Source organism: Pelodiscus sinensis, chromosome 1 (genome assembly GCF_052426305.1).
Source record: "Pelodiscus sinensis isolate ZL-2025 chromosome 1, ASM5242630v1, whole genome shotgun sequence".
Taxonomy (NCBI): domain Eukaryota; kingdom Metazoa; phylum Chordata; order Testudines; family Trionychidae; genus Pelodiscus; species Pelodiscus sinensis.
Genome location: NC_143052.1, coordinates 181,181,059 through 181,204,295, shown reverse-complemented (window position 1 = coordinate 181,204,295; position 23,237 = coordinate 181,181,059). Strand labels below are relative to the sequence as shown.

The 23,237-nt window shown below is 40.1% G+C and overlaps 1 protein-coding gene across 2 annotated transcripts in view; it reads right to left on the bottom strand.

The window, feature by feature from the left end:
• The window catches only part of NCAM2 (neural cell adhesion molecule 2), a 545,555-nt gene that overhangs the window by 48,006 nt on the left and 474,312 nt on the right, over positions 1 to 23,237 (bottom strand). Inside the window, exons 15-16 of one of the 2 annotated variants that reach the window (XM_075910051.2) lie at positions 18,116 to 18,296; positions 2,316 to 2,652 (exon numbers count right to left, since the gene is read on the bottom strand). In XM_075910051.2, coding sequence (XP_075766166.1) covers positions 2,546 to 2,652; positions 18,116 to 18,296 — 288 coding nt within the window. In that variant the 3' untranslated portion in view covers positions 2,316 to 2,545. Of the gene's footprint in view, positions 1 to 2,315; positions 2,653 to 18,115; positions 18,297 to 23,237 lie in introns of those variants that run through there. The other variant, XM_006128839.5, reaches the window with a different exon arrangement.

The following is a 23,237-nucleotide window of genomic DNA, read 5'->3' as shown; positions in this document are numbered from 1 at the left end:
AATGTTCTTTTTATATATAAAGTTAATATTTCAGGAGTTCGACTTCAATATGATCAGTTTTCTAACTTCATTATAGACTTGAAATTGGACTTTACTGCAGTGTTTGTTTATATTTAGTTAGCAACTGTTTATATTTATCTGTGGAATGTCCATTATACATATAAAAGTACGAGGCTATGTCTCCACTGCCCCAGTTTTGTGCAAAAAATATGAAAGTGAGGCAAAGCATGGAATATCGCTTAACCTCATTAGCATAATTAATGTGTGAGCCAGTTTATGGTTCAGCTGGACTGCTGGGGGCAGTGGGTAGGGACCTGGCGTGCAGCTCAGCTGGGCTGCAGGTGAGGGTGCGTGGCTCAGCTAAGCTACAGGGGACAGTCAGGAAGCTGGGAGGGGGGGGGGGGGGAAGGGGTCCTAGAAATAACCTGCCCTGGTCTGGAAAAATCCCCCATCTGGGACCATTCAGGTCTCGAGGGTGCTGGACCAGGGAGCTCTAATCTGTACATTAGAAGAACAAATGTACTTACCTAATTAATTCCTAATAACAGCAATGTACCAAATTATATTATATACACATACAATTTGATACATTTTTGTTGTTAGAACTTAAATGTGTATGTATATTATACATATTTGAGTTATAATCTGAAAGCTGGTGAATGTATATGGCACTTATTTTGTCTCTAAGCACTTTCATTCTTTCTACTTCGCTGCTCCTTCTTCTAATAAGTCATATTCCAATTTACTATACAATGATCCTACTTTATTAATGTTTTAAAGACTGATTTCTCAAACTATACTACAGTCCAATCCATATATCTCTATATGATCGCAGGACACTACTGTGTGAACCTAGTCCGAAAAATACACCAAGAACATATTGTGCTTGATTCGCCTCTTACTGAAAAATTGTGACTTCATTAGGCCAGATCTTTCTCCCTACTCTGATGCTACACAGAATAAATGTAGCAACAGCTTAACTCACTCTTATTCACCCCTGCTGTAGAAGGTATGACCAGGGACAATGAGTGGTGTTTGATGTCCTTATACCCCATGAATCCCCAGCTGCACTAGACAACTTGATATAAATTACCAGTCTCCCTGAAATGTCTCTAATGTAACTTCAAGATTTGTCTAGTACTGAGGGCCCACCACCACTAGACAATTGGGGAAAGTAAAAAATTTTAAAAAATCAAACACTCGCCCAAAACTCCATTGTCATAGAAACAGACAGATTTGGAACTCAAATGTGATGGTTTGGTGCCCAGGAATATCAGTGCTTGTCACGATTGTAGGCCCCTAAAGTGAGCCCTGGTCCCAGGATTAGGGGGAAGAAGTACAAGTGTCAAAGTTCCCTGGAGACTAAAGAAACTCAGCTTGCCTCCTAAAAGACAGATTTAACTCCCATTAGGGTTCTACTGAGTTACCCATTATGCTTCAGTGGGTCTTTAAATAGCTTCAAGTTCATCAGATTCTGTGCACCTGCTCATTATTTCATTGTTAATCCTAAATGTCTGTGTCCAATAGCAGAATTATTTGTGATAGCAGAGGAGCAAGGTTTTCTCTAAGCTGTGTGACAGCTGCTTAATAAGCCCAGCCCACCCAGAGGCTCAGAGCTCCCCTACCAAGCTGCCTGGCTGGGGGAGGGGCACTCTACCCTCAATTTAGGAAGCAGCTCCCTGCTGAGGACAGAGCAGCAGTATGTCAACTGTGCAATAAAAAGTTCATATGAGTCATAACTATGTTTGCTATTCTTTGTTAAAGTACAAGATAAAGAATTCTGGACTTGTCTTTCACAACCAATACACGCTATGAAATTAATGGTTGGGAATGGAAGCTTTCCTTTTTAAAACAGGCTTGGGAGCAGTAAATGGTCATCACCTTGGGATATAACTGAGGGACCTATTATGTAGATAGAGCATTTTGATATGGAGGAAAAATAGAAGGTAAAATAGATTAAGTAGGGAAATATATAAAGCTTAACTGAGATAGGGAATGAATGCTTTAAAACAAAGCCATTGTTAAAGCATAAAACAAAGTACCATGCATAATCTTAGATTTAAATACCACAAAAGGAGCTAATGAAGCAGAATATCTGAAAGAATAAATAATATATAAAAACCCTTCAAATGGAATTACATGTACAGGGTGTAGATATGAGATCAAAATGCTTTCAGGAAATACAGATACATGACAAACATGAGAACCCACAGCATCCACAATGACATACAAAAGTCTGTACACATGTTTCTTAGGTAAACAAAATATAACTGAAAAAAAGAATAAAACTATTAACACAGAAGAATAGTCAATCATTGTCACTTTATGTTTGTTTGAGATTATAGTTCCTATTTTCACAAAAAGCCACTTGTGAGTTTTTTTGTGCATTGATTGATCAATTATTTACATTATGGTAGTAACTGGAAACGTACATATTAGAAGAGCTCCAGAAAGTCCAATTTTTATCCATGTTTTTATTTATTTTCTCCCTTAAAATAACATTGCCAGGGAAAAGAATAAAACACTGCTTTTCTAATCAATAATATCAAAACATGCACAACAGACCTATAGCTATAATGAAAGAAAAACCAGCAGCATTCTGCTGCCATGACTGGCTTCCATTTTTACCTTTAGTGACTTCACAGCATCTATCTGCATTGATGAAGATTGTTATAGAAAATTAGAAATGTAAATTTGAGAAACAAAGTGGAAAGGTTGTGAAATTAAAATAAAAAAGCAAGGGTGGGAAAGACAAAGAGAAAAAATAATTAATGCAATATTTACACAATGTCAAAGACCCAGAAACAGCTTCTCAACAGTAAAAACAACCTATGCTGACCAAGTTGTACTTTTTAAAGTGAAAGATGAGAGCTTCTGAAGTTACAAGAGGGACAAAACTGCATATCAAAATGTTTAATCCACAGAAGGAGTAGCACTGGAATAGAAGAAATACATGCTTTCCCACGCTGGCCTGATAATCTGTGAGAACATTGCTCTGGGGAATCATTTTCATGGGCATGAGGGGCGAAGGATTTTCACTCTCCATGCTTCAGGACCTAATCCATCACAGTAGATATATATGTTCTTTATTTTACGCCTACGAGCAGTCTCATTAAGCAAATCTAAGTGTTTTGCTCAATTGTGTCCTCAATCTATCATCTCCATCCTAAACAGAGCTAAGGAAATATTTCACTTCACTATATATATAACCCTTTTTATTCACTTCCGCAACAACTTAAATGAGCTCATTTTTGTTTGGAAGAATGTCTGTGGAAAGAAAGATCAATTCATCTTTACTTGAGTATTTATAACTGAGTATTTATGGTGGAATGTTTGTCAAACATCCTAAATCAGGAAACAGTCACCCAACATTTTCAAACATTGGATAGTTGAAGCAACAGTAAAGAGCAACCCAAAGACTGAAATATTTTCACTTACATCAATTGTTGTACAATTGTGAAAAATGAACATTCATAAACGTGAAGTGTCTGTTCATGGCTCATTCATGTTCACAAAGAAAAGCTAGGCTTGCTAAATAAATTGATTGTGTAAAATAATTCACCCAGGTCTTAAGTTGAGACTGCTACAAGAGTGCCACTTTGTGCAGTTGGTCTTTGTAATACGGGACACTTGTTCACTTGTAATTTGAGACTCATGAAATCATTTCAAACAGGCCACTAAATTCATATTGGATGCAACAGGAGCCTTTCAGACTAGTGGGAAAATATTCCATGTCCAATTACACATCTCCTGAGATTAAATAATAAAAATGCCATTTTCAATGACCATTCAGTGTAATGTGTGACATTATGTGTCCAGATCCTACTGGTATCAGAGCTACCTGTAACAGAGCTAACTGTGAAATATTTACTTTTCTGGCATGTAAACTATATCCCAGTTATGCAACTTCGTCTAGTTAAACAAAATGTTTATATAGTTGAATTGACACAACTGCGTGTTAAGATTTCTGGAAAAAACCATGATGAAACAGCAATTAATATGGGGTTATGGATATTGACCAAAATAAGAAAGGTAGCAAGATTTGTAGAAAACAATTCAATTGCAGAATGTCTAGAGACAGTAATAACACTTGTCACATTAAATGCAATGGACTTAAAAACTGATTTTTTTTTAGTGGTAATTGTGAAAGTAGGAGTAAATCAAAAGAGCTAAATATTGTCCAAACTATACTCTGTAAGTTCCTTCTTATAATTATTATTCTCATAATTTAAATTGCAGTAGCACATGAAGGCCACAAGAAGATGGAGCCACATTATGCAAAGTTCTGGACAAACACATGTTAGGAAATACACCCTGCCCTGTGGAGAGTTTGTGGGGTTTTTTGTTAGTATTTTTTTTAAGAGGGTAGGAGTTAGGAAGTATTATTTCCCACCCTGTTCTTCAGCAGATGTGGAACTGAGGCACAGGAAATTTACGGAACTTGCCCTAGATCAAACAGGCAATCTGTGAAAGAGCCAGTGCTTGAACCTGAATCAAGCGTCTTTAGTACACTTTCAACTTAGTTCACAACATTAATAACTTTGTATTAATGTGTATATGATTGTTGTAGAAATAGACATTCCTCAAACAGTCATGCAGTCCAAAGCCAACTCCATGGGAATTCTTGAAAAATTAGTTAAAAGAACATAATGTGACCAAAGCAACCAGTTTTGGAGAATATGTGGTTCATGACAGTGGGTCTGCAGTATTCATTTTAAACATATCTACTTTCTTTCCAGTAGTCATGACTATCAGACTTATTCAAAAGCAACATTTTTTTTTATGAAATGTTAAAGAAATCAACCCGGAAAAAAAAGAAGTATTTTTTTTCTTGAGAAGTATGGAAGTTACTGTATTAAGATTTTAGTATCTAAGTATATCTTGCCAGAATAATTGATTCATGACAGGTTTTTAATATAACTCTTTCAGACATACATTTTCATCAGAAATATGCTTAAAATTGCCATCTCTAATTTGTCAGAGTAGTGGACTTTTAAACTGTAAAGCAACATCCTAACAATTACACTTAATAATCCAGCTACTTTATGTGAATGAAAGTATTGTATATTTAAATTATGGTTAAGTATTTCAATGTTCTGTTGTGCCTAAAATCCTATTTTTATTCAAATGATAACTTTTAAAAATTGCCTTATTTGTAAGGAGAAAAATTGAACATTTGTACGCATACTTTTTGTTGAAGTGGAAGATTTGTGCAAAGTGACTGCTAACAGTGTTGCAGCAGTCAGGGAACCTGTGCCCTCCCACTGCACTGGATTCCGATCAAGGGTCTCTCTTGGGCAATAAAAGTCATCTTCTACCTGAGGTCCAGCTAACACACTCCTCTAGGTCTCTTCCTATAGCTCTCTCCCTCCTTGGGGTATGTCATAGCTTGCTGTCCCTTGCAAAAGAAGGCCCATGGCCCTCTGCAGGGTAGAGAGATTCAGGTTTCTTGCTGCAGTCCTCCTTTTGGGGATACTCTCCTGGTGTAAGCCTATTTTTCTTTGCCCATCACAGCGCTGTACTGAACTGAGGCTCTCTCATTCAACTGGACCATTCCCAATTTGAATCGTTCACCTGGCCTGACAATTTGGATCTTCCTGAGCCCACAGTTGTTCCTGTTCTCCTCTCTGCTATATGTGTTCTATCTACTCCAGGGCCCCCTCTCCTTAAATTCAGTTTTGGGGTGTCCAAGTCCAAGACATGTAGTCCCCAACCTCAAGAAAAGAAATCTCCACTCTGATCTTTATTTGCTAGCCTGTGGACTATGTAAAAGGCTTAAGGCCAATTATCATTTCATAATCCTTCAATGTGTGTCTTTCATGAAATTTAGCCAGGGGAGTGGTGCATGATTAGTTATCAAGGGGAGGTTTCACGTTGTATGACCCACTTGACAATCAAGGTCTCTTTCTCTAGAGCTATATAGGCCTCCACTTTGGGTACGTCTAGACTGTAGGCTTCTTTTGGAAGTAGCTTTTTTTGGAAGAGATCTTCCAAAAATAACTTCTTCCGAAAGAGAGCATCTACACACAAAAGCACATTGAAAAATCAATGTGCTTTTTCAAAAGAGTGTCCAGACTCATTGGATTCTCTCTCACATAAGAGGCCACCCAGAACCACTTCAGCCAGGGCTTTAGGGCAGCCTTGCAGAGATACGTGCTAAAAGGGACCCCCCTCCCCCCGACAGCCATTTCTCTGCTTCTGCTGCATGCTTGTGTACCTCTTTGAGGGGGAGGTGGGGGGAGTGGAAGGGAAGCCCTGTCCCGGGGGGGGGGGGTCTGCAGTCCCACCCTCACACAACCCTGCTGCTGGGTGGGTGGCCACATAGGGAGTGGCTCCTGGAGATTTTGAGGGGGGAAGGGGCTTGGTCACCACACAAGGGTTCAGGCACTCCCTCTCTCATTCTCTGTTTTGGGTGTGTGTTTGTCTCCTTCAGGTTGTGAGGGCCATCAATTCCATCTTGCTGCACAGGGTCATCCGCCTGGGAGACATGGACCCCACTGTAGCCGTATTTGCTGCCCTGAGGTCCCTGAACTGCTGTGGAGCCTTTGATGGAACCCATATTCCAATCAAGCAGCCCAATACATAAATCTCAAGAGATACTTTTCTGTGGTAATGCAGGCCCTGGTCGACCACTGTGGACAGTTCACAGACATTTTTTGGGGTGGTCGGGCAGAGCACATTATGCCCACATGTTTCGGAACTCTAGCCTGTAGGGAAAGCTGGAGGTGGGCACATTCTTCCCCCGCTGTGAATTTGTGATTGGGGACATTCAAATGCCATTGTGCATCGTAAGCAGCCTACCCCCTCATGCCAAGGCTTATGAAGCCTTATACCAGACACGTGGACCCCAGTAGGGACCAATTTAATGTCCACCCAAACCAGGCCAGGATCCAGGTCGAGTGCACCTTCAGCCTCCTCCTCAAGGCACGGTTCAGGTACTTGCTGAACTGCCTTGATGTGGGGGAGCATAACATCCCCGAGGTGGTCGTGTCATGTTGTGTCCTCCACAACATTGTGGAAAGGAAGGGGGAGACCTTCCTCCCGGGGCGAGGGGCAGATGCCGGCTGCGAGGGATGAGCCTTCTTGCAACTACGGACAGCTGCCGTCCGCCAGGCCCATCAAGCTGGGGTGTGCATCTGGGAGGCCCTGAGGGAGAGGTTCTCTCAAGGACCCCAGTAACTCTCCCCAGGGCCTACCCAACTGGGGCCTCTGGATTGCTGCCCTATCCCTTCCCTACCACAACCCTTCCTTCACCTCTTCCCTGACCTCTTAATAAAGATACCTGTTTGGTTTTGAACAAAATGAACTCTGTATTGAGCTTTTATTTAAAAAAGCTGGGGAGGGGGAAGGGACCTCACAACCTGGAAGGGGAGAGGGATTTATAATCTGGAGCAGGAGAGGGAACTCTTAAATGGCATTTGTGGCACTTCAGAGGATCTGCATGCCTCTATTTCACAGAGTGACTAGTGAGAGTGGTGAAATTTTCAGTGCTCAGTCGGACACCAAAAGGGGGGGAGTCCTTTCTGAAAATAAAGCCATTCTGAAGATGTCTCAAGTCTGCCACACAAAGACAACTAAAATCATGGTGCTGCAGGACCATTCATTGTTTTTTATTTTTTTTTTCTAAAATCATTAGTAACTTTTGACAACTTCGGGCTGAATATTTTTTATGTTTAGTGAATGTTACGATTGAAAGGCTCTCCATTTATGACTACCATTGTCTGAGTTTTCTTCAGGGAGCGAGAGGTTAGTATGCTATTGTGATTTGTTATCAGGCATTTGGTTCACCTCAAAAGGAGATTAGTAACCTTGAATGTAATGTTCTTGTTAGATAATGTTGTGATCTCATTACTATGATTAGATAACATTGTAATCACAATTATTATTCATTTTTGTCTCTGTGGACTTACCTGGAGTCTGATTACACCATGCTTACTCTAAGTCAGTGATATTTTATCCTGGAAATATACCTATACAATGAAAGGAATGATGTCCTGTATATAGTAAAATACTACTCATGGAAATAAGAATAATGGAATCTGACTCACAGAAATCAATGAGACTGCTCACCAAATAATATGCTACTCTGTGAGTAAACTGGGCAGAATTGGAATCTTACTGACAAACCACAAAATGTTTGGAGATTTGATGTGAATAACAACTAATAGGCTGGCCTATCCAAACTTCTGGGATCTTCAAAACTGTGCTGGAAATCTGTGCTGGAAATCTGCTAATACTAGCACTGTTTGATATTTCAACAGGTCTGTTTTCAGACTTGGATGAACAGAAGTGACAGAGGCACAGATATAAAAATAACAACTTTTTCACAGATAAATAAAGGTTTAATTTCAGAATGAGGTCATCTTTTAATTTATTGAAACTAGTTGATCCTCTTCTCACTACACAGAGATAGGGAAGATATGGGTGTTTTTCATTACTGTAATTTCACAGAGTTTAACATTCTCATGAATCACTATATGGGAAGAATTTATTGTAATTCTAATTTATCCTAATAAGGTGGTTAAGTTCTGGAATAAATTGCCTACAGAGCCTGTGAAATCTCCATCACTGAAGATTTTTAAAAGCAGGTTAGACAATCATATTAGGAATAATCTAGACGGTTCTTGACCCTGGCATGAATGCAGGGAACTGGATTTGATGACCTTTCAAGGTTGCCTCCACATCCAATATTATACAATTCTATGTAAGGTTGTGCAGGTATTTTCTGAAATTTCTTTCAAATATTCTACGTTCTCTGGCTGTGGATATAGCAAATAGTAATAGTGTGAGATTGTTTGTTTTAAATTTGTCTCTCCTCTGGAATCACATCAACTGCTGTTTTATCAAAGTCTGTTAGTGATTTCAGCCTCCCCAGTATAAAACCATTAGAGTTTCCTCAGGAAATGGAGTATACAGAGTTATTCCTGAGCTACCTGACAGCTTGCCATTTCAGTTAGAATAATATGTAAATGCCATGTGTAACTAGATGATGATCTTTTTTTCCAACACATTTTTAGCATTCTTTTGTAGGATTCCCTGAAGTGCAAATCACAGCATATTTGCTATGACTATTACATCACTGTGTGGAAAGAGCTGTTACCTTAACATATTCCTTGTTATCACTTTGAATAAGAATTTCTCGAAGAATACAATGCTTATGGGATTCCTAGCCATGGAGTTTATATTCATAGCAAAAACAGGTATACATTTATCTTGCTTTTTTAGGGATGTAAAGAATTAACAGTTAACCAGTTACCCTGTAAATATTCACCTTGCTGGGGTAACCAGTTAACTGGTACCCGATCCAGCCAGAGCTGTCCCCCACTGCCACACAGGGGGGTTGTCCTAGCCTGGCTAGAGCAATCTGCAGTGGCAGGCCCTGCCGACTTGGAGCAGCCCCTCACCTGGTTAGGGTTGCCAGGTGTCCGGTATTCACCCGGACAATCCATTATTTTCGGCTCCTGTCCAGTAAAAAATTCAAAGAATACCAGACACCTAAAATGTCCGGTATTCTCTGAATTTTTCCCTCGCGAGGAGGAGAAAATGCTGGGCACCTAGCAACCCTACAGATACTCAGCACCTGGCCTCCCCTGGCTCCCAACACCCCCACTCTCCCGACCTGGTGCTTACCTGGTTCTCCAAGGCTGCCAGCACAAAATGGCTGCCAGCCAAAAGACCTAGGGGAAGCAATGCTTTCCTCTCGGTTTTAGTGCTCATCCTCCCCTATCCCTGCACTCACTTTTAAAGGGGACATGCTGTTTTAATGCTGTTTGGAGTCTTTTTTTTTTCTCATTAACTTTGGTTTCCCTCTCTTTCCCCCCTCCCAACAGAATTTTTTCCTGATTTTTTTTTGGGGGGGAGGGAGTTCGGTATTTTTATTTCAACCATCTGGCAACCCTACCTGCATTGTGCTGCAATAGGCCAGTTAACTGATTAAATATATAGTTTGATCAATTAACATTTTAAATAGAATTTTATATCCCAAAGGTCTTACTGCCCACTAAACTGCTCCCCTTCAGTTCTCTTCTGATTGTGGTTGACAAAGGGGCTTCTAATTAGAAAATCACCAATGTAGTTATTTCTAGCTCTCTGCTTCTACAGTAGACTGCACATTTGTTTAGGATTACACACTTTGCATCCTTTTTATGTGTTTGCTATATTCTCTGTAAGATCCTCAGTAATCTGGTGAAAGTGGTGAGGAGTCCTGTGGCACCTTATAAACTAACAGAAGTGTTGGAGCATAAGATTTCGTGGGCAAAGACCCACTTTGTCAGATGCATGTCGAAGTGGGTCTTTGCCCTCGAAAGCTTATGATTCAACACTTCTGTTAGTCTATAAGGTGCCACAGGATTCCTCACCACTTTTGCAGATTCAGACTAACATGGCTACCCCTCTGATAGTAATCTGGTGCAAGTTCTTAGAGGAACTAGGTTTTTTCCCTAGCCTTCTTGCTTTGGGATCACATCGTCTATCAAAGCAACAATGGTTGCAGGTAATTTTGTGAAGCTGGGGGTTATAATTCTGACTTGTATTATATGCACCAAAATGCATGGCTGCTTGCAGATTTCCTGTTTCAGAGAACACTGACATTATCAGTGCTTTCCCTTAAATATGTATTCTCTTTTGTTCTTTGCTCTAGATTTGTCTGAAAACAAATGAGTCAGTGCTAAAAAGACCTTCTTGGATGCACTGGGAAATCTTTCTATCTTGGAAATATCACCCAAGAGTTCTAATTAATACTGGAGCACAGCAGCTCTATTGAGGCCTAATTCAGGCTGCTTTAATGGCCTGTGACCTGAAACAGATTCTCAGGCCCAGAAACCAGAAAAGTTGCAGCTTTGCAACTATGGCTGGTAAAGTAAAGTTGTTTTGGCCCAAAAGAATTCAAATCTAGAATACGCACAATTTTTCAGTGAGTTTTAATTGTATGAGAAATTTAAAAATGCTGTTTTATCTCATTATTGAGATCATAATGAAGAAAGAGAGATCAGGTTCAGGATACAAAATTATGTATATGGCTCAGGTTTACAGGATCTTTCGAAAAAGCCTGTCATTTTTTAAAGAAACGTGTCTAGACCGCAGTTTTACTTTCGATATGGCGCTTGTTTGAAAGAGCGCCATGACATGATTATGAAAATGAAGCGTGGGATATTTAAATCCCCACTTCATTTGTACTTTCGAAGTGCCTCATGTATATCCCTCTGTTTACGAAGGGCTACGTCTACACTGGCATGATTTTCCGAAAATGCTTTTAATGGAAAAGTTTTCCATTAAAAGCATTTTCGGAAAAGTGCATCTATATTGGCAGGATGCTTTTCCGCAAAAGCACTTTTTGCAGAAAAGAGTCCATGGCCAATCTAGACACGGTTTTCCACAAAAAATAGCCATTTTCGCGATTGGGGCTTTTTTGCAGAAAATAGTACTGTGCTGTCTACACTGGCCCTTTTGCGCAAAAGTCTTTCAGAAAAAGACTTTTGCCCAAACGGGAGCAGCATAGTATTTCTGGAAAAGTACTGACGATCTTACATGAGATCATCAGTGCTTTTCGGAAATTCAACTGGCCAGTGTAGACAGCTGGCAAGTTTTTCTGCAAAAGCAGATGATTTTGCGGAAAAACTTGCCAGTCTAGACACAGCCAGGGATGTAATCTAGATGTAGCCATAATTACCAAATCCTTAATTTTAAACTTTTTCTATAATTTGAAGAGAAAGAGAAATCTGTTGCCAAAAGATTTACCCATGTGAGTATCTGCTTGTGTAAACTCAATGGGCAGAACCTTTTAGCAAATTGCCCTTCAAACAATCAGTATGCTCAATTTGGGGAGTAAAAAAAGTGGTTGAAGACATCCTGTTAAACTATTTTTCCATGCACTAAAAAAAATTCCCTTCAAATCAAAATACTATAGAATTCTACTGCCTTTTTACTGGTGATATAAACTTGCAGCTATTACTTCATAACTGTAAATGAGAACTTCCATTCTTAGCTAATGCTGTCACTGACAGCTTTTCCAGCTTAGTTCCATGGGAAGGTTGGTGTGTGGTTTTTTTTTTATTATTTTTTTTTTTATAAACACTTACTTTATTTTTAATAATGAAATATATGTTTCCCAGAAAACAAGAAATAGAACTGGTCATGACAGCACAGCTTCACAGGTAATTAATCAGCCCCACCCAGCCAGTCAGATCCCTGCACTGAGCCCTGAGCCTCTGACTGGGCAAGGGTGATTAGTCACCTGTGACGCTGTGCTGCCCAGCAGCACAGAGAGAACACTGGAACTGGTAGCCAGCAGCTAACATCGACACTACTTAGTTCTGTTAGCAGGTCTGCACTGCTTTGCTTACCTACAAGGTCCATAGCCAATGGAACCACGTGGCTTTCACTGACTCTGGTTCACCATTTCCCGTCAAGGCCTGGCCTGGGCCACTGCTTCCTGCAGATGTCCTTGGCTGGAAACAATGAACTGGAGCTCCAACGCTACAGACCCTTCAGGTAAACAAAGAAGCACAGGTCCGCTAGTGGCTTTCCCAAAGAGGGTCCATGACCCATTTTGAGAATCACTAACCTAAAATAAAGGGCAGGAGGAGGCAGCACTGTAGAATGGAAATCCTCACATGAATATTCTCTACTTCCTTGGCAAAAAAACAAAACAGATTTAAAGAAAAAAAATCAAGGAAAACAAAAATTAACAACCTACAATTTTTGTATTGTGAATGTTTTCTTCCCCCACCCATATCACTATGTTGGGTTTCTCTGTAGGTTGAATCCCTGTATGACATTACATTTATGACTTTCATCTTATTTGTGTTGTTAAATGGAAGGAGTAATTTAAAATACATTTAAAATATGGAAAGAAGGCTTTAATGGACAGGAGAAGTTCCCAGGATTGTCAGCAACCACTTTGGGAATTATTTCTGTGACATGCTTATCTGTGGGGCCAGCTAAGAACTTACACAAATGTATTTGAGACAGATGGAAGAAGATGCTATTGTATTCATATTGACCATACACTTTCTAATTCTATTAATCTAAAAAAAAAAAGACACCTTGTTGCATTGATATAAAAATACGTTGTCACACATTCTTTTCAAGACGAAACTTTAGATCTCATAAAGCTGTCATTTCTCGTCAATACTGATGATATAAACTATCTCTTTGGTATGATGAATACTGACATCTTTGCTGCTATTGGGCATAGCATGAAAATCAAAGAAAATATCACGTATTAAATAGATTGCCCATCACTAAATAATTTTGGTCAGGAGGAATGAAGGTGCTTTAGCACAACTGACAGTCATTTGTTCAAAAGGGTAAGAAAAAACCTCAACACTGACAGAAAAGGTCATTTTGTCTGTGGGAATTGCACAGAGATTTTGACTGTTCCAAGGCTGTGAATACAACACACCAGCACTGGGGGCAGCATTTAAAATAAAAATTGCCCACGAAACTCACAGTAAATATGTGATACAAGAAAATTAAAAAGCTACCAAAGCTGCCAGTGATTTGCGTCCTAGATATGAACATTGAAGTTAAGGTGATTACTCAGCTGTTTGAAGTTAAGGATGAATGTAAATTTGTGTAGGAATCAGGTGTGAAGTTTTAAAATTTAACTATTAGTGTTAGAGAGATTAAAAACTAAAACAAAACAAAATACGCACACACACAGCATCTATTTCAGAACTAGACATATGTACTAGAGGTTGGGTTCATAGACAATTATAGTAAATACTGTAGAGATTTTGAGTATCTTATGGCAAAATATTCAGATCATTTAGAAACAGCTTCTACAGAATTCCTGTAGTATGTTAATTTCACACCCACTTGTGGCCAGACAGACTATAACCCCATATCATCCATCTTATTTGCCTCTCTGAAGCATACAGGACAGAGAAGGAGCAATAATATCAGCATAGTCTATGCTGGCTCATCTGATCCTGAGAAGCTGAAACACAGATATGTGGATAGAGAGCAGCTAAGTCAATAAGCTGGCCTCGAGGCTGCGGCTGGCACCTATGTTGATTCGAACACACAGTCCCAGGAAGAGGAATTTCCCACTGAGAAAACAATGTCCAGTACTTCAAAATTTAATCATCTCAAATCTCTCTTACAAGTGTAAATTAAGTTCACAACTTCCTTGTAAGAACTGGTCTCACAACAGACAGACCAGCATCAATTGGCATGACAGATAAGAAAGAGAAATACGTGACCTCATGATTATAAAAGATGGGCCCAGCACACACTCACTTTGAGTGTCATTCTACCCTCTACCTGCTGGTCGGGTTAGGTGTTTGACCTCCCGAGGTTCTATGGGGACGCCCACCTCGTATTTTCGTCTTTCCTAGGAATTGAGGGACCGGCCCTGGCCTGACATGCTGGAGTCGAGAGGCACAGAAGGGGGTAAAAATGGTACCTGGATGTGGTCCTCTGTCTTAAGTGTACACATAGAAAGAGTAAGCTGTTACTTGGTACCATTATTTCTATTTTTCTATCTTTATCTTCTTTGTAACCATTTTTAAGACCTATATTTTGCTAATAGTTAAGAAATAGAGCAATAGCCATTGTAACCATATGATTTATAAGCTTCCTCAATAAACCTGTAACTGTTTAAGCTTTAACCTGACTCCTTCAGTTGCTGTAACAGAACCAAGCACAATTTAAAAGAACTTCAGCCGGTCTAAAGGGACAGTTATAGGAAGAGCTTGGGCGTTTGGATCTGTGTCACTCCCAGGTGACAGGACCCACTGGGGCATCTTTCAGTCTTTCCTCAAGGCTGCCCGCTGCGAAGGAATTATGGAATTCTAGCAGCTGAAATCTAAGATGTAATAAGCTCTTCCTATATAACGGGGCGTCTGTTGGCCTGCTGGCCACCCTCTGCGATGGGACCCCGGTCCTAGCAGTAAAGACACGGACGTTAAACCTTTTCTCGGAAACATACACACACACGCTGCCCTGACCGTCGGCTGACACCACTTTAGTATTTGCAAAAGCAGTTGTCAAGGAAACTAATTAGTCGCACAATCTTAATTGAAAAAATTACCCATATCAAAGGGACTATATGCTAAATGTTCAAATAGTCCAACTTCTCCTTAATGCTAGTAAAGTTTGCGTGAAAGTACTAATAAGAGATCCCCTACCCTACATAGCTGAAAAAGCACGTTCATAAAATGAAAAATGCTCTATCTCCATTGGATCAAGTGTAGGCAAATACCAGCCCAGGCCAGATCCAGTGTGCAATGGTTAAGTTTTGGCAGGTCCCCACCACTATATTTACCTGCACGGCTGCAGGTACTGAATACTGAAGTTCCTGTTGCCTGCAGATTGTCATTCTAAGTCAATGGGAGCTGCAGAAAGTGGTGTCCTGGTCCGTGCTGGTCTCATTGGCTGGAAACAGTAATCCACAGCCAACGGGAGCACCAATGGGAGCATCCGCGCAAATAAATATAGCGGTGGCAACTCACCATGGTCTAACCTTGGCAAACGATCACCATGCTATTGCCCACCCCTAATTTAGATGCTGGTTACCTAAACTGCCTCGTATATAAAAAGTATTAAGCTTTCTTACCACTCATGCAGGCATTTAGAGTTTGCCAGTTGCTGGAATTATTTATGATTTTAAAAAATTGTAAATGGTTAAGCTTGTGTTTCATTAGGTATATCTATATCTAAGAAACATTAAAGTGAAACTTGTATGCTGTTAAATGATTCCAAATATATCAATTGTATAAAGGTAAGTGCCCTTCCTCTGTTTTTCTATTACATTTTATACTTGCAAGATTATTTTATTCCTTGCAAGGAAAGATTTTGCATAGATTCATATGAGCAAGACCACAAGGGATCATTGTGATCATCTGGTCTGACCTCCTGCATAATACTGGTCATAGAATTTACCTAGAATAATTGCTGAGGAAGATCTCTTTTCCTACAGCCCATCTCCATCTTCATTTTTTGCCTCAGGGTGAAATTATAATTCTGAACTATGATACCACAATGTGGCAAACAGACTGATGCCACTGAATCAAACAGAAGTAGACTGCAGTGTGAGGGAGTTGAGCCACATCAAGACCCAAATAAATTTCCACTTACCTACACTGACCAAGTGCACAAATCAACACCCAGCATATATCAGGGCTTGATTTGATCCTAAACTTTATATTTACTAAGTTATGGGCCATGCTTCTTAACTGTTTATAAATCAGGAAACTGGACTTTAAATATCAACAGATACATTTCTGATAATATAGGAAAAGCCATTAACTTAGGAGCCTAAAACACTTCTTTTGAAAATATATTTTCTAAAACAATCCACTAACAATGTAGTAGATTGACTGGTTTTTTTAGTAGCCAATTAGATAATAGGAGAAAAAATGTTAATTATTTGAAACATTTCCAGGAATACATCAAGTTTATAGATCATTTGGAGTCAATACTACATTAGTGAAACCAGTGCCACTCATACTTTTAAGCTCCATATGAAATACAGGTAGGCTATGTCTAGACTGGAATGATTTTCCGCAAATACTTTTAACAGAAAAGTTTTTCCGTTAAAAGCATTTGTGGAAAAGAGCATCTAGATTGGCATGAATGCTTTTGCGCAAGAAAGCCCCCATCGCCATTTTCGCCATCAGAGCTTTTTTGCGCAAAATGGTTCTCAGTTGTCTATACTGGCCCTCTTGCACAAAGGCATTTGCACAAGAGGGCTTTTTCCTGAATTGGAGAGTCATTGTATTTGCGGAAGAACATTGAAAATCTTACATTAGATTATCAGTGTTCTTGTGCAAATTCAAAGCGGCCAGTGTAGACAGCTGGCAAGTTTTTCCGCAAAAGCACTTGCTTTTGCAGAAAAACTTGCCAGTCTAGATGCAGCTGTATTGACATCGTATTATTTTTGTCCTTTTTTCCATTGGCCTTGATATGTATTTGGCAAGTTTAAAATCTTAGTGTAATGTATTATCTATGTAATTTATAGCTAACATAAAACCTCTGTTAAATTTAGATGCTGCAAAGGTTTAATACCTGACTTCTAAATTTAAATGTTACTGCCATTTATTTCATTTTGAACTTATCAAATGTAACAGTTCACAATTTGGACTAAAACCCTGAAAACTCATAATTCTAAAATTAATATGTGTTTTAGTTATAGTAAATCAGAAAATATCTAACCCCCATAAGTTAAATGAATACATTTGTACTGTTGTTGAAAAGAGTGCTAGGGAATTGGTAAATTATGCCTCAAATTTCAGTTTGAAATAATTTTAAAAGATTAAATTTTAACCTTCAATAAGTTAATAATGGAAACACTGCTAGTCCTGAACCACTGTGTATTTTTGCTTTTAAAAATGTTAACTCCAAACTATTCAAGTTATACACATGAACAATTTATTTATAGGAGTAGTTACATTTGTCGAGTTGGACCCTTAGAACTTTATACATTAAGTACCTCAAAGATTAACTAAAAGGATTAAATCAAAACATCCCTATTTAAAGGCTTGATATTGTAAGGTGCAGAGTATGGAACCTGCTCAAGCAAAGCCCTTAATCCCATGCTTAATTTAAAGCATGAGTAGTCCCATTGACTTGGACTGAGCCCCAGGATCCCAACACATTACCAGATTTACAACCGACAACATAAACAATTTATAAAACCCCCAATCTTACAAAGGTACAGCAACTACATTTCTGAATAACAGCAATCTCTTATTAACTGCCCATACCTGAATCTGTGGTTCTATGTTTCTTCTGCAATTAGCAGTGACTTCACTAATATCAATAGTGGCAAATGGAAAGGTGTTTTGATTGAAATCCCCTTGGGGAAGGGACCATCTTTCTGTTGCATTCGTACAATGCATAGTACAATAGCATCCTGGTCCATGACTAGGGTTGTTAGGCCATACAATAATATAAACAACAACAACAAACATCTCCAATTTATGAGTTAGAATCCAATTAGAGCTGAAATAAAGAATATTATGATTTCAAGTCTAGGCAATTAAAAACGTTTGCAATAATCAATAATCTTAAATCCAGAGACTGCAACAAAAACCAAAGAGCATAGACATTAAATGCTATTATGAGAAAACAATCAGGTCACAATTAGACGTGTATTTTAAAATTAACTTACCAGTAATAATGTTGGGCTTTGGTGGCATGCTGAACTCATACAATGTTGGTTCAGAATAACCCAGTCTATTGGCAGCAGTAATTTGCACTTCATAACCCATGGTCCATTGAAGATGCTCTAAGATTATGTGGTCTCTGCTACCCTGTACTTTTTTCTCTAGCCACTGATCTTCCTTATCTTTCTGTAAAGATGCAAATATTAGTTTAAATAATCACAAAACAATATACTAAGCCCTAAATTGTTTGATGTGCATAATCTAAATCAACCCAGATATACAAGGCCTCTTTTTCAAAGAGCTTTCCCGGTCCATTTTGTCTTCCATGTGAGCTGTGGTAATCAGCTCCTTTGAAATTAGGACATTTTTTACTTTGACCCTTAAATATTCATTTAGGAATAGATAATTAGGCACCTGCATTTGAAAATTGTATTCTAAATTTGTATTTTGTTCATGTACAAGTTCCAATTTCAAAGTATAGAAGAATTATGTTTTTGAAAGGGTACAAAATTGCTTCATTTAGAATCAATGGTATTTAAACAAAAAAATTCTCAATTTAAACAAAGTTGACCAGTTACAAAATGCAATAAATAAAATAAATGCTCATAAAACATATTTGTGACTGCATCGGTCTTTAGTTTCAGTGCAAAACTGAACAATGATGGAAATTCAGGAATACTACATTAAAACTCTAGCAAATAGCATATCCCGCTGAAGCATGTTATGAATTCATTTATGAAACATCCTGCAAAATATATAAGTACACAGAGCAAATTATAAAATTGAATACAGAAACATGGTTTTTGGTATATTTTAGGCAGCATTAGAAGTTGCCAGGAGCCAGGGAGGGTAGAAATGTTGGAAACGGAGACTAAGATTAGAAACAAAGAGGTGAGTGGAAGGACTAGTATCTACTGAGGAGACCAGTATAGAGGCAGGAGAGACTATGCTGGGAGAGGGGATCAGATGGAGTTAAGGGAGTATGGATTGGATAAATGGACTGTAAAATGGATAGAAAGCTGGGTAGGGCCCAACAGGGCCCAATGGGTAGTGATCAACAGCTCTATGTCAGGTTGGTGGTCGTTTTCTAGTGGAGTGCCCCAAGGTTCAGGTCTAGGACCGATTTTGTTCAACATCTTTATTAATGACCTGGATGAGGAGATGAATTGCACCCTCAGCAAGTTTGCAGATGACAGTAAGCTAGGGGGAGAGGTAGATATGATGGGATAGGGTCCACAGTGACCTAGACAGATTAGAGGATTGGGTCAAAAGAAATCTGATGGGGTTCGACAAGGACAAATATAGAGTCCTGCACTTGGGATGGAAGAATCCCAAGCATCATTACAGGCTGGGGACTGACTAGCTAAGTAGCAGTTCAGTAGAAAAGGACCTGGGGATTACAGTGGATGAGATGCTGGATGTGAGTCAACAGTGTGCCCTTGTAGCCAAGAAGGCTAATGGAATCTTAGATTGCATTAAGAGGAGCATTACAAGCAGATCTAGAGAAGTGATTATTTGCCTTTATTTGGCTCTGGTGTGGCTACATCTGGATTATTGTGTTCAGTTCTGCCCCCACCTCCCCCGCCACTATAGAAAGGATGTGGATGCATTGGAGAGGGTCCAGCAGAGGCCATCCAAAATGATTAGGGGGCTGGAGCACATGACCTATGAGGAGAGACTGAGGGATTTGGGTTTGTTTAGTCTGCAGAAGAGAAGAGTGAGGGGAGATTTGATAGCAGCCTTCAACTTCCTCATGGGAGGCCTCATGGAGAAAGGCTATTCACAGTAGTGAAGGATGGCAGAACAAGGAGCAATGGTCTCAAGTTACAGTCGGGGAGGTCTAGGTTGGATATTAGAAAAAACTATTTTACTAGGAGGGTGGTGAAGCACTGGAATGGGTTACCTAGGGAGGTGATGGAATCTCCATTCCTATTGTTTTTTAAGTCTCGGCTTGACAAAGCCCCAGCTGGGTTGATTTAGTTGGAATTGGTCCTGCCTTGGGCAGGGGGCTGGACTTGATGACCTCTTCCAGATCTATGGTACTAAGATGAGGATCCTGGGGAACCAAAAAACTGGGACTGGCCAGGCAAGATGACTGAGAGAAGGAGCCTGAGAAGGATACTGAAAAGATCAGTTTAGGGAGGGAGGCTAAGATGGGGAGAAAGAGTGGACGAAAGTTTTGGACCCAGACAGCGAGACCAGAAATACATTGGGATTAGTTACGGAAGGTGAATGGGACTTGAACAAGTTAGGGAGGAGAAAGAGTATTGGAACAGAGATGTATTGGGAGAGGCATCACAGGATAGATTAGCAGAGAAGAGAAGCAGAAAGGTCTGTGTCCAGTGAAGCACTCTTCTGAACTTTAAACGGAACCCAACCTTCCTGAATCCCAGGATGTCAGCTAATATCTGTAAATCCAACTGATTTATGCCTAATCTTCATTTATTGGCTTCTCCACATACGGACTAACAAACTACTATTGCTATTATTTACTCCATTAACAAAGTGGTAGAAGGTCTATGAGGTGGATCTAAAGGTTTCAACCCTGCTGGTGAATTATGTGAGTGAATAAGACAGTATGTGTTAGAATTTCTGCTTTTAGTGGTTGTTTAAAAAAGAACCTTAGGAAATTACACCCAGTAAACTATGATATAGGAATATTAAGATAACAGATGAACACTGAAAAGTTAAGTATTTAGCACTGTATTTAATATTTTATATGTTCAAAGTCCCTTATGACTTGCAGATATGTGTGCTCAGCACTTCTGCAAATGAGACCCCAGGCTCTCAAGTTTGGGAACCCAGAAAATAAACATTTATCTACAAAACGTTTGATTTAAGTGACTTGCCTAGCATCACACAGGAGCCCTGCAGCAGAGGTAGGGACAGAATTCAGTTCCCCAGGCTGCCTTCAGCTTCCTTAACCATAACACTAGCCTGTACCTCATTCATTGCACACCAGCCAATTTTTGCAACAAATGAGGCAGAGGTACTATAGGCAACAGCCTCTTTCACTACTGAACTCTCATCCACACCCAGACCAGTTCCATAATGTGAATGAATGAGATTGGGTTCTGTGGAAAAACTAGCATGTGGTTATGTAGTTAAACACTAGAAAATAAAATACAACGGGACTGAGTTAAGATTCACAGGCAATCTTAATTTTAACATGTCCTATCTTTTGCATGTTTGACTTTGTAACCTTAAGATTGTTAACATAATTTTTATATGTGATATATAATGACATTTCAATAATCATAGTGTACAGCTATGAAGATCACAGCACATTATTATATATGTGTGTATATGTATTTGCAAGTAAAAAGGCTGTAGTTCTTTTTTCCTCCAAGGCTCTATATCTTTTCTCTATGGTAACATGATCTGTGTTCTGTGGAGCACATTTCAAAGTTTAATAAGAACATAAGAACAGCCATACTGGGTCAGCCCAAAGGTCCATCTAGTCCAGTATCCTGTTTGCCAACAGTGGCCAATACTACGTACCCCAGAAGAAGAGATCACAACAGGTAATCCTCACGTGATCCCTTCCCTGTCACCCATCTCCAGAGATACAGAGGCTAGGGACACCATTCCTGCTCATCCTGGCTAATAACCATTGATGGACCTAACCTCCATGAATCTATCTAGCTCATGGAGACTAAGCATAAGGACTAAAAGCCAAATCTTGTCTCTCTAACCTAAAGCCTATGCACCAGCAGAAACCCAGATATAAAGGCATTATGTTGGGTATCCACACCACACAGAACAGATTAGGTTAACTAACTTGATAGGATGCAACTGAGGTAGAACCATGGATTTCAAGGATGACCGATAATAGAAGTGAGCTGAAGTACCAAGGCTAGTATAAGGCCAGGAATTTGTCTGCAGAAAGGGGTTCCTGGGGAAGTAGGCTGCAATCACCCCAAGAGGAGAGACATGTGTTTGAATAACAGATTTCAGTAATCTGCAGTTAGTTGTGAGATGAAAGAGTTCGGGTTGGTAAACTTAGAGGAGGGCCAGGAGATCAAGAAGAAGGCAGCAAGAAGTCTATGAAAACAACGGCAGGAGCTAGCAGACTACAGTTACCAAATCCAAAATCCCTGGACTAGAACATAGAATAGTGAGCAGGGATAAACTGAAATGGATTTGGCCTTGGACTGGAAGGCTGAATGAACAGCAACTGGTTGTTGATCAAATGGGACTTTGAAACTCTGGAAGGGGAGGACCTACAATGACCATAAAGAAGCAGCAAACTGTGTCTGAGAAAGAAAGAGACCAATGGGCAAGGAAAAAGGTAATTAATCCCCAGATATGGCCACTAGGAAGCATAGGAACTCCTAGTTGTGAGTGTACTCTATGAAAGACTTATTCTTTCCAAAAGGAGAAATCCAAGGACTGAACTCAAGGAAGATTTTAGTAGTATTTTGGTAACATAGGGTATGTCTACACTACAGAGTTAGTTCGAACTAACGGACGTTAGTTCGAACTAACTTTCATAGGCGCTACACTAGCGCTCCGCTAGTTTGAACTTAATTCGAACTAGCGGAGCGCTTAGTTCGAACTAGGAAAACCTCATTTTACGAGGATTAAGCCTAGTTCGAACTTACTAGTTCGAATTAAGGGGTGTGTAGCCCCTTAATTCGAACTAGTGGGAGGCTAGCCCTCCCCAGGTTTCCCTGGTGGCCACTCTGGCCAACACCAGGGAAACTCGTCTGCCCCCCTCCCGGCCCCGGACCCCTTAAAGGGGCACGGGCTGGCTACGATGAACGTGCCAGGTGCAAGCCTGCCAGAACCCAGCCAGCAGACCCTGCACCTGGCACGCATCGAGCCACCCACCCGATGCCCCCCAGCCCTCCCCCTCTTCCCGGGACCAGGCTGGCGGCTCCCGGGAACTTGCCCGGGAATGCAAGAGGCGGGCACCCGCCTGGTCTAGTGCGGACATCGTGGACTTCGTCCACGATCTCCACACTAGGCACAGGAAAGTGGCCGTCTAGGGCAGGAGAGCTGCCAGCCTGGCCACCCAGGAGCAGGTGTGCATGAAAATCAAGGGGGTCCACTGAGACCCCCGACCCTGAGCCCTGAGCTTACAATGGCCGTCCTGGGTCAGACCAAAGGTCTAGCCCAGTAGCC